This window comes from Acomys minous (assembly GCF_964271855.1).
Source record: "Acomys minous genome assembly, chromosome: 2".
Taxonomy (NCBI): domain Eukaryota; kingdom Metazoa; phylum Chordata; class Mammalia; order Rodentia; family Muridae; genus Acomys; species Acomys minous.
The window spans coordinates 37924868-37937675 of NC_140484.1; the positions used below are offsets into that span (position 1 = coordinate 37924868).

At 42.8% G+C, this 12808-nt stretch overlaps 1 protein-coding gene across 5 annotated transcripts in view; it reads right to left on the reverse strand.

Moving 5' to 3' along the window:
• The window catches only part of CEMIP2 (cell migration inducing hyaluronidase 2), an 86315-nt gene that overhangs the window by 31597 nt on the left and 41910 nt on the right, over window positions 1–12808 (reverse strand). For all 5 annotated transcript variants that reach the window (XM_084764374.1, XM_084764378.1, XM_084764375.1 and 2 more), the window contains 4 exons: window positions 6905–7036; window positions 5571–5606; window positions 4360–4515; window positions 92–269 (listed from right to left, as the gene is read on the reverse strand). In XM_084764374.1, the coding sequence (XP_084620500.1) occupies window positions 92–269; window positions 4360–4515; window positions 5571–5606; window positions 6905–7036 (502 nt within the window). The remainder of the gene's footprint in view (window positions 1–91; window positions 270–4359; window positions 4516–5570; window positions 5607–6904; window positions 7037–12808) is intronic.

Sequence of the window (12808 nt, forward strand, 5' to 3'; positions counted from 1 at the left end):
TTCCTTCCTGTCACTCACTCAGTGCAGCTTGTTTCAGGGATGTGCTAGTCCCCTCCCAGTCCTTGTGAAGGAGCCAGGAGAACATGCTTACCTGTGGACCAAACTTGACAAGGGAAACGTTATTCCTGGGTGTTGTCTGCCAGGAATTCTTCATGAGGAAGCCAATTGCACTGCTGTACCTGTCTGGAGTTGGCACATACTTTTTGAAAGTGCTCTTTGTGAGATGAATAGGCCCATCATAAATCTGAAAGCCTCGAATTGGGAATGTCCTATTAAAATTAAAATACGAGATGTGTTTAATAAAAGTTGGCCTGTCCCTTCTACAACATTTATGTTTTAGGAATATTGCTAAGTATCCAGTAAGCGCCAAATAAAACCAAGACACAGTGGAAAGCAAGACAAGCCCTGATGGAGTGAAAAACACAATAGCCTAGGACAGATTAAATAAATAAAATAACTGCATATAATTAGTGCATGGAGACAATTTGATATAGTAACACAGTAGACATGGTAGGGAGAGACATGTTTTTGTTTTGGGTACAACAGAGATCTCTCCAAACAAGAGACTTGAATTTCCCTGAATCAACTTAGCGGTGATGCTTTGTATGGGCTGGGCATGATGTACAATGCTTATGTAAAGCGCCCAAGATCCTGGGTACCAAGGCAAAAAAATCAGGAGGAAGAGAAAGAGAAGGAAAGAGAGAGGAGGGAGATGGAAGGAGGTACCACCCATTCCTGCTTCTCCGCTTGGGGTGTCCAGGCTCGTTGCACACTGAGCTGCACTGGAGGGAGGGAAGCTTGGCGAGTGGGGGGGGGGGGTAGGGGCTGTGCAGAACCTCTGTGTTTCTCATGTGTGCACAAAAAACAGTCTTCCTTCTTGGGAGGCAGCTTCAGTGGGACAGATTGCTCAATTGGGGGAAGAAGGGAGTATTTATGCCTCTGGGGAAGTGGCCAGGGACTCTGAGGCAAGGTTTGTGCGGCCCTGTTACAAGGCCAGGGCAGGGGTGTTGGGAGATATGTCATCTGTATATTCAGGGTCTGTAGGTGTCGTGGGGAGAGCCTTATATGGTCAAACAAGAAATAAACCCTGATAACTGTTAAGGTAATAAATTCTTACTAGGGTTGATGGTAGGGCAGCCAACTTTATGGCGCCAGGTTGGGAGATGGAAGGGAGCCAACTCCTGCTGTCCTCATCTGAGGTATCCAGGGTTAAAGGTCTCCTCAATCCTTCCTCCGCAATCCTGGGCCATTAAGGTCCCACAAGGAGGATGATGTTTTATTTGGTAAATCTTTGTGCTGCTGTTCTAAAAGACAAATCTACGTAAGCAGAGGAAGCCTGTTATCTAGCCACAGAACAAGGGTAAAAAGGCAACACCATTTTATTTGTTTGTTTATCTAAACCATAATATTTTGAAGTCTTTGGACTTCTTTGCCAAGTAAAGTGTTTATTAAGGGCATTTCAGAGGATTTCTACAGTAGTCGGCCTGCACCTTGACAGAGTCTGACAACAACAACAAAAAAATGTTTAAACTATCAAGAAAACCAAACTGTCTGATTCAAACTATACCTTATGCTTAGGCTCTGGGCACAAAGATCTACATGACTCACCCTCACAGACAAGACTATAAAGACAGTCAAATAAAACCTGAGCTCATTAATCCAGCTGCAAGAGTCGGTCGTTTCCTTAATCTTCCTTAGCAAAGAAACAAAAGCATTTTGAAATGAAACATTTCAAATGTTTCATTAAATGCAAACAGAAATAAAGCTGGTTACCATCACACTACAGCCCCGTCAGCCAACAACCCATGCTGCTGTAAGATGCACAGAGCATAACCACGAAGCATGCAGAGCTGAAGCCAAACTCCACGGGTTCAAATCCCACCTCCACTACTTAGCAAGCTCTCATTTGTAAAGCAGGAGGACGAAGTCCGTGCCTGCCTGTGTTTTGTGAGGGTTAAGTGAAGGTGAGTTACCTAGAACAGGACTTGGCAAGTATTTGGTAAGCGTGAGCTACAGAAGGTGACTGGGGATACACTCAGGCACAGAGAGCACTTTCCTTCACCACACAAAGCCTTGGCTCCAGTCTTCAGCACCACAATATACAAAACAGGGAGTTCTTTCTCTAGTAGTAGTCATGATCCAAGCGGAAACCCAGACAGGGTGACACGCTCACTTCACAAGGAGAAGAACCCACACAGGATCCAGCCCAGGACACCAGGAAAATTGGTGTCTTCCTGTCCCACTCCCCATCCCCAACCCCCCCCCCCCGCCTCATCCTGACCCACATCCAGAGAAAGCATTCCCACAATGGGCTGATTCTCGATGGGTCATGGCATCAGCTTGGAACTGAGGTCATGAGACCGTGACCAAGACTATTCTCTGCCTGGTTTTCCCACAGATGTAAGGAAGACAGTTCCAAATCTTGGACACAGGTGCTGGGTTAATGAGCTTTGAAGGGGGTTCTAGTCCAACCACTGCTTTAAGAACTCTGCTGGTCACTGTGGTAGTTCCTCAAAAATAGACCTCAAGACCCAACTGTACCACTCTTGTGCATACACCCTGTGATGTCCTATCACAGGGACACTTGCTCAACTATGTTCATAGCAGCTTTATTAATAATAGCCAGAAACTAGAAACAACCTAGATGTCCCTCAACTGAAGAATGGATAATGAAATTGTGGTACATTTACACAGTGTAGTATTACTAAGCGGTTTAAAAAAAAAATCATGAAAATTTCAGGCAAATTAACCCAGACCCAGAAAGACAAATACAGTATGTATTCACTTATGTGTGGACATTAGCTGTTAAGTAAATGATAATCAAACTACAATCCACAGACCCAGAGAGGTCAGATAAAGAGGAGGGCTCTAGGGAGGGCACATGGACCCCCCTAGGAAGGGGAAATAGATTTTTCAGGTGAACTGGAGATGGGTAGGTACAGGAGTGAGAAGGATCAGGTGAGGGTAAGGAATGGAGGGAGAGAATGTGGGGAAGAGACAGCTGTTTGGTTAACTTGAGGCCCATGGGAGCCCATGACCTGCACTGGCTGTTGAGGGGGGAAACGGAATCAATGAGTCCATGACCTGCACTGCCTGGCTGTTTGGGGGGGGGGAATGGAATCAATGAAATGATTCCTAATAATATTCTGCTATACTCGTAGATCAGTGCCTTGTCTGGTTGTCATCAGAGATGCTTCCTCCAGCAGCAGATGGGAACACAGGCAGAGACCCACAGACAGGCATTATACAGAGAGACGTCTAAATTGGAGGTCTCCATCAGGTCCCTCTGCTGGGAGGTCAGGAAACCCCTCAGCAGAGGGAGAAGGAAAGACTGTGGGAGTCAGAGAGGATGGAGAACAGGGTCCAATGAGTCAACTAAGCAGAGCTCACAAGTGCTCACACAGACTAAAGGCAGTCCTGGGGCACGCATGGGCCTTTCCCAGGTCATATGCATATATTATGGCTGTTAGCTTGGTGGGCTTCTGAGACTCCTAACAGTGGGAGCGGGTAGATCTCTAACTCTCTGCCTGCTCGTGGGACTTTTTCTCCTATTGGATTGCCTTGTCCAGCCTCGAGATGAGAGCTAGTGCCTTGTCTTATTGTATCTTGTTTTGTCCTGTCTGGCTGTCATCTCTTGGAGACCTGCTTCTTTCTAAAGAAGAAATGGAAAGGGAGTAGATTCGGGGGGCCAGGGGAGGTGAAGGGGAGCTAGGAGAAGTAGAGGGAGGGGGGAACTGTGCTTGGGTTGGATTGTATGAGAGAATAATCTATTTTCAATTTTAAAAAAGTACACACACACACACACACACGAATTCTGATTGTGAAGACAGAAAGCCTGCCCCATTCTACCCTCATCCCCTCGCGACCTTACACACACCGAATTACTCAGCCTCTGCTGGGTTCTGAGTCGGCTTTGGCATCCACCAACTCATCTTCTAAGACTCCTTTCAGAGGTAATTTCCCTTTTCCAGTGGCTATTTCTGAAAAGCCAGCATCGTGAATTGCTGGGAAACTGACCTAATGTCATAGTTTATGGTTTGGCAACTTTCTCTATGTCTCAAGAAAGGAAAAAAAAAAAAACATTAAGAGAGGAAAAAAAAAATCCACTTATATAAGGTCTTACGTAAGGGATGAGAAACAAGAGCAGCTCCTTCATAAAGCTGATAATAAAACCTATGACACGGATAATTATTAATGCTCTAACATCGCTTGAGGATAACAGACAATGATAGTAATGGTAATAGTGAGTGCTGGTTATAAGGAGGCAAAGAGCCAGCATGAGGCGATCTATCCAGGCTTATTACACAGGAAAGTCTATGTCTCCACTGTTTAATTCTCCGCTGCCAAAGCCCTACTCACCTGTTCCTGGGGAGTGTCCGAGGCTTCTGGTCTATGCCCCCGGTTCCCATGTACTTGTTTTGGCCACCCTGGAAGCCGTAATTCCTACTTTCCCCAACAAAGAGGGACTCCGACACTTCCTGACTCGAGCCTTCATCACTTGGGAAGCTCCCATCACTGGTTAAAACGAGAACAGTGGTTACAGACATCCTCTTGGAACTGTAAACTGCCCCCCAAAAAGAAGCAAGCTATAATTTAAAGCACTAAAGCATACAAAACTTAAGCTGATATCTTTTTATAATGCACATTATGAAATCCTCAGAAATTGCTTTTATACTATAAAAAGTCCTTTTATAAAATAGTGAGTTACTTGAAAATTATATATATACACATGAAGCTTAATTTATTAGAAACAGCTGATTAGCCTCAAGCGACAATGAATCTTCCCAGAATGCAGCAATTAAGTGACAAGCATGTGTAACAGGGCCAATAGAATAATCATCATCTACAGAAAGAAACCAAGTTACATAAAAGGCTAGAGGTGCAGGTCAGCTGCAGAGAGCATCATCCACGTGGACTGATTTGACCCCCTGAACTGTGGGAAAACACACAATAGCCCAGAGAGACCCACACACAGAAACACACACACACACACACACACACACACACACACACACACACACATATACACACACATACACACACACACACACATATACACACACATACACACACACACACACACAAATATATATACATACATGCATACACACACATACATACACACACACACACACACACAGCTTAGTTTCTAAAGCTTATTTCTAAGTTAAAGCAAGTACTAAGAGAAAAGTCATGACTTTTAATCTTCACCCTGTTTATCTTCTTCTTTCATCCCCCATTTTTAAAGACTTTTGGCCTAAAGTTCAAGAGTTTTTCTTCTCAGCACAGTTAATGACTACCCTACCCTTCTATGGAATTTCAGCTAAATTAGCGTACAACTTTGGCATAAATGCAATTAGTCTATTTAAAAAAAAAATGGTTTTGGCCTTCTAGTAGTACCAAGCACAGAGCAACCCTTTTTCTTTTTTCTTTTTAATGCTAATAAATTATAAAACTTCCCTGGGTAAACTCCCCACTCACCATTCCAAAACATACAACAAATAAAAACTCTAAGGGTGATTTTACCTTATAGCTTTAAAATAATCAAATGTTTTAAACCCATTACAAACCTGGCAAAAGTCAGTCCCTTTCCATTATCTGCAAATCTGTAAAAGAAAAAAGATAAGAGTAAGTCTAAGTCACCACAAAACATGAAAGAGGTAATTTCCTCAGTGTGTGAGTATGAAATGCTGACTCCTGATGCTCACTGTACAGCCACAGAGAAGTTAAACCTCTGAGTCACCACAGCCATCAACTCCAAGGCAAGGATGCTGGGTTCAAATCCTGGCATTGCCAGCTGTGACCCCTTCCCCTCAGTTTTCTCATCTATAGGTTGAAATAATAATATAACATTTCTCAAAGGATTCTTAATAGAACTAAATATACTAAATCATTTTAAGTATTTGAATAGTATCTGGAACATAGTAAATACCATATAAAGGTATTAGCTTAAACGTGGTTTTAATAATTACTTTTAGAAAAAATTATTATCACACTATTTGTTTCAAAAATTTTCAGTCTTAGATCTATGCCATCCATACAGTTCTGAAGCAGTATTAAATTTGTGAGTGAAAACAGACAAAGGCCATAGTGAAAAGCCAAAAAACGAATAGTCTGTGGGAGAGAGAAAACCAAAACATTTTTTGCTAGACTGCTGAACACTAAAACTTAACTAAGTATGCACTGGGCCTCTCTTAAAATCATACAAGTGGAAAAAAACCAAGTGGGGCGCTTCCTGACTACAGTACGACCCAAGTCAGCAGGCATATTAAGATGAAATTAGATAACTTTCATTTTGCGTAGCAAGGCAAGAAGACCAGAAAAACTTTAAAGGGTTTCCAAGAAGAACAACAGTAAAAATTTAAAACCCCAGGTAGTTTCAAAATCTTTATTTAGCTCTCAGACATACACAGAGTTTGTTATTTAAAGCTAAATTCCGGGTTTCTGGTCGACCCACTGAAGCCCTCTCATGTCACCAGACAAGTTCAGTTCCAACAAAAGCTCCAGAAGGAAAGGGTTCCAAACACTTGTAATAGTATTCGTCCTCAGAGCTCATCCTGCCCAAATAATAATGATGATGATGATGATGATGACCACCATCAGCAGCAGCATGACATCATCATCATCATCATGACCATGATGATGATGATAAATAACTCCAGGAACTATAATTGTACCTTCATTCTACTCAGTTAAAACAAAAACAAAAACACCACCAGCTGTGGTGGCACTCATTTCTAACAGTACTTGGAAGCAAGGTGGACACAGAAAAATCTGGAGTTCAAGGTCTTGTTACACATCAAGTTCAAGGCCATCCTGGGATACCTGAGGCTCTGTCTTTTAAAAAAAAAAATGAAAACAGGCAGCAGTGTCAGCAGACATCATCTCTATAGCCAATACTCACGCTGAATTCTGAACGATGATGTCTCCTCCTCTGACCCAGGCACCGTTGTCATTGTTTTTAAAAGCAATGAGCCTATCAATGACAGCAGCAACACGGGGCTTTTCGGGGTCTGCGTCCTGGTGAGGCCGAAACCTGTGGGGCAAAAAAGTGCTTTGTTAAAAAGTGAAGTGAACAAATGAAATAGAAACTGATCCCTGTATGCTACGGGTCAAGAGGCAGGATTTAAATTGGGCCAAAATAAGCAAACAAACAACAATTAAGATACAACTTAACTATTTATAGTTCAAATATGCAAAACAATTATTTATTTACATGTAAGTTTCCAGAAAAAAATGCTTTCATGTATTCTTAAAAAGTCAACAGGGCTAGAGAGCTGGCTCAGTGGTTAAGAGCACTGGCTGCTCTTCCAGAGGTCCTGAGTTTCCCAGCAACTACATGGTAGCTCACAACCATCTGTAATAGGATCTGACACACTCTTCTGGTATGCATGAAAACAATATACTCATAAACATAAAATAAATAATTTTTTAAAAAAGTCAATGTATAGAAGGCTTCTGTAAACACATGAATACAGAAAGATAGCCATATGCATATGTCAGTGTCTCTTTGCACATTCTTAAATCACATGTTGCTAATGGAAACTCATTGCAAAAATTAATCATATATTTCAACATAAATCTGTATGAATTGTACTAAGAAATTGCATGCTGCTTAGATGGTTTTACCTAGACAGACTAATCTAAGTTCAGTAGATAGCTTGGAAATGCCTAAGCCTACAAAACCAACTGAATTATTTATTACAAAGACTGAGTTTGTTGTCTTCACTCAACATTTACAAGGACCTTAATGGAAATGTCAAAAACTGATCACATAATAACTCAATTCCATAAGGCTACCACCTTACAAAGATAGGAGAAAGGGTAAAAAAATATATATTGTTTGAGAGTAGGGTCTGACTTTCACATGAACTCTGGTGCCCCACATTTGACCACGTCCCCTGGATGAGGAGACTTGGTAGCACTCAGAGGAAGGATAGCAGGCTACCAAGAAGAGACTTGATACCCTATGAGCATATACAGGGTATCCCTCAGGAGGTCCCCCTCAGGAACAGTCATAGGGGAGGGGAGTAAGGGGAAAATGGGAGGGAGGGAGGAATGGGAGGATACAAGGAATGGGATAATCATTGAGATGTAATATGAATAAATTAATAAAATATATTTTTAAAATATTTAAACTGATAATTAGGAGTTTCAAAATAAATTCGTTACACTGAGTTTTTTCAATCATACAGGAAGGATCCTTTGCAGGGCACCGCTATTGTATCTGTGGGCCTGCAGCTGGTACTCGACAATAGCAATGAGAGAAGATCTTTGTGGAAAGACAGGCCAGCATGGGTGCCTCAGGCATGGGAGCACCACATTGAGTACCAACCACTAGACTCCAGTGAAGTGGAAAGGAGGAAAACACAAAGGTTCAAGGCACTCACTCAATACACAATGGGAGGTTGTAGGAGGTCTGATATATTTTGATGCTAATAACTGCTGTCTCTGAGCCCCAAGCCAGTCATGTAACCTTGCCTAAGGAATTTCTTGTATTGACAGATAAAGGGCCAGCACACCTGGGCAAGGCAAAGTGGCTAAGGTTCCCTGGCTTTGGGGGACAGAGAGAATCTTGGGAGGAGGAGAGACCAAAAGAGGAGAGGAGGAAGAAGGAGGCTGCACCATGGCTTAGGTGGAGGAGAAGCACATGGCTAGTGTGGATGGAGACTTGGTCCAGATGATGATAATTAGCAAGTATTTGGGAATATGGATGAGAGGTAGCTTGGTAGAAATTATTAGAAGCAGATGGCATGGGATTGGGGCAGGCATTCCATACCTGCCCCACTATGGGAAGTAGTTTAGGGGGTTAGTATCTGCCCTGCCCCAGGTTAACTAAGGCTATTTTAAAATATAATGGTGTCTGTGTCTTGAGTGACTGCCAATGGGTTAGAAAATACCACCATAATAATAATAATTATAGGCCCGATAATAAACATTATTAGGCCATACTGATAAATTGACCACAACAGGAGGTCAGTAAAACCACGTGATCAGATCTCCACCCCTTCCAATGTATCACGGGATTACATTTGGTGAATGAACTGTAAGACCATGCAGAGGCTCCTTGTGCATTTTTGACAGATGCTGGTGGCACAGACTGGAATGGGGGCTTTCAGGATGAAGGACCTGCTGTCTACCCAAGGCCAGTGCTCTTACTACCTCAGACCAATGGAGTAAAAAATCCTCACACTGAGCCAATATAAGCTTTTCTCGCACTGCACTTACTGTTAAGAAGCTCTGCGTAAAGCTGTCACACAGAGTCAAACTGGGAGAGCTCTGGAAGTGAGCGATGCAATGTTCTCAATCAGCAGGTCTCAACCTTCCTAACACCGCTATCCCATAATACAGTTCTTTATGTCATGGTGACCCCCAACCATAAAACTATTTCATTACTACTTCATAACTGTAATGTTGCTACTGTTACCAATTGTAGTGTAGGGCCGGGTGTGGTGGCGCGTGCCTTTAATCCCAGCACTCGGGAGGCACAGGCAGGAAGGATCGATGTGAGTTCAAGGCCAGCCTGATCTACAAAGGGAGTCCAGGACAGCCAAGGCTACACAGAGAGACCCTGTCTTGAAAAACCAAACATAGACACACACACACACACACACACACACACACACACACACACAAATTGTAGTGTAAATGTCTGATATGGAACCTGAAAGGGATCATGGCCCACAGGTTAAGGGCTGCTACTCTAAATGAAGATGCACAGATACTATAAAGCAACATGGCAGCCACCTCGTCTCTTCTAACCTTCTCTGTATAGTCCAATCACTGATCATCTGCACCAAAGTGGTGTCCCTGATTTCAGCTCTGATTTCAGCTTTTTCATCTGATATTTAGAAAATACAGTTAGGGGCTGGAACAATGCCTCAGCAGTTAAGAGCACTGTTCTTCCAAAGGACCTAGGTTAGATTCCCAGGCCCCACATGGTGGCTTACAACTGTCTATCTCTCCAGCCCCAGAGGATCCAATAACCTCCTTTGATACACAAAGATGGTACACAGGCGTACATATAAGCAAAACACCCAGGCACAAAATATAATAAAATATTTTAACACAAAAAAAGAAAGAAAATAACTAATTAAATAAATTTTTATCATCACAATGGTTAATTTTTTAATATTTATTTTACCTTATTTCTTTGTCTGTATGTTTCTGTGTATGTATGAACACATTAAGTACAGATGCCCACAGAGCCAGAAGTTGGGTTCCCTGGAACTGGAGGACCAGGTGATTGTAAGCCATCCAACATAGATGCTGTGAACAAATTAACAGGGCGCCAGCCCTCTGCGAGAGCAGCAAACACTCTTAGTCATTAAGCCAGCTCTCCAGTCCCTTGGTTGCTAGCATTGATGACAATTTGATGGGATTTGCAATCACTAGAGAAACACATGTCTAGGAATGCCTCTGAGGAAATTTCTAGACTGCGTTAACTGAAGTAAGATAGTCCACCCTAAATGTCAGTGGTACCATTCCACAGGCAGAGGTCTTGGAGGGAACTAAAAGGAAAGAGCAAGCTGATCACCAGCTTAATGACTGTGGATCCCATGTGGCCAGCTGCCTCCAATGCCTGCCACTATGCCTTAAACTGTGAGCAAGCATAAACCCTTCCGACACTTAAGATGCTTCCCGTGAAATATTTGGTCATAACGATGACAAAAGTAATGAATACAATCACCTCCCCTGACTTAGATGCACTAACTGGTTATGATGCCTCCCCCCCCCCCTTTTAAAAACTTCTGTCTGAAACCCCGCCCCCATGTCAAGCAAAGTTCTCTTAAGCGTCCCCATTTTTTGAATTATTTCACATCTTGAAGGCACAGGAAGACTCTGATAAGTAGTGAGTCAACTTCCTCTCGGAGGAATAGAATGAGTTTATCTGCTGGGTCCCCCGAGTGTTCAGTTCCTAGCCTGATTTATTACTCATTTGTGCTTCGTCATTCTTATTCCTGTCTGGGTCGCATGAACACATGTGGGCATTGTCTACACATGAGTTTACACGAAACAAAACACATACACAGCTGCCAAGTATCTTGTCACTCTTCTATAATTAGTTCTTTCCAATTACAGCTTCCTAGCGGAGTCTAACTCCTTACCGGTACGTATGCATTTGAAAGCTGGAAAGAGATTCATTTGAGTGCAGAGGAACAGTTGCCATCTTCATAGTGTGCGCATACCCATGTACAAAGAACATGGTGGGTAGTCCATTACAGTGTCAAAAACTTCTCAAACATATTTACTCTTCTATCCATGTACATACACATATATATACAAACACATAAAGTATACAATGTGCCTTTGCAGACACGCACACAAGTGTGAGGGAACACATACATGTGGAGGCCAGATGTTCTTGTCAGCTGGTTTCCTCACTCACAATTTACATTATTTTTCTGGGTCAGGGTCTCTCAATGGACCCAGTGCTTGAAGATTCAGCAATCCCCAGGGCTCCCCTTATCTCTGCCTCCCACCATGCCTGGCTTTTGGGAGCCGGAGGCTGAACTGACATCTCATACTTGTGAGGCAAGCACTGGGCCTGCTGAACCAGCTCCCTGCAGCTCCATATAAAATTCTTTCGAGGTAAAAAAAAAGGAGCCAATTGCTTAACAATTTTTCTGGCAACATCAAATTGACAAACAGCATTTCACTAAAACTATCAATCATAAAAGACTTTTAAAAAAACATGTGTGGCCAGGTTCCACAGCTCCTGCCTATAATCCCAACACTTGGGATGCTGAGGCGAGCAGCTCCCTGTGAGTTCTAGATCAGACAGAATCCCACAGTGAGACTAGTCTCATACACACAGGAGTGGGGCAGGGAGCAGGGGACAACTTTCCAATAGCAATTTTTTTGTTGTAGTTTTGTGTTTTCTAGCTTACCCAATATGCTGATTGGTTTTTATTGTCAACTTGATAGAACATAGAGTCTCCTGAGAAGAAGAAACCTCAACTGAGGGGTTTCCTGGATCAGACTGGCCTGTTGGCCTGTTGGCCTGTCTGTGGGGCATTTTCTTGATTGCTAAATGGTGTCGGAGGGCCCAGCCCACTGTGCGTGGCACTATCACCCAGACCCGAACCTATAAGAGGCTGTATAAGAAAACAAGCGGCGAGATCCTGTAAGCAACAGTGTTCCTCCAGGTCTCTGCTTCAGGCTCCTGCCCTGAGTTCCTGTCACCATTTCCCTCAGTGTGCACGTAACCTGAAAGTGAAATAAACCCTCTCCTCCCCAAGCTGCTTTTGGTCATGATGTTTTTATCACAGCAACAGGAAGCAAACTAGAACAGCCAGTATTTCTAGTTCATAATTTTATTCTCGTCTATCTGCTCCTTTTCCTTATGTTTTTCTCCTTTTTTCCTATTTTGGGATGACCACCCAACAAGGTGCATATAGCTCCTTGTGTTTCCTTTACATAGTGCTCGCTCTGCGGCTTTCTTAAATGTTCCCTGATCTCTGTTCTCAACGGTTTCGTTTGAAGAATCCTGATGCATGATTCACCAAGCAGACATTCCCCAGTTTTCTCCTGACCTCACATCTTAGTAATGTACAGCAGGAATCCTGCCTTCCACATTAAGTCAGATTCCCCAACCTCACTGTGGCTGTATGCTTGTACCAGCTGGGCCAGTCATTCTTTCAGATGGCTAGCAAAAGCCTTTGCAATCTATCACCCATTCAACCTCATAATCCAGTCCATAAATCTGAAATATAGGAAAACAGTATGTTCATGGTTCATACTGAATATGACGTCAGGTTGCCACATTACCTAGAACACTTTATTTCCACCGGAGACATTTTGTTTA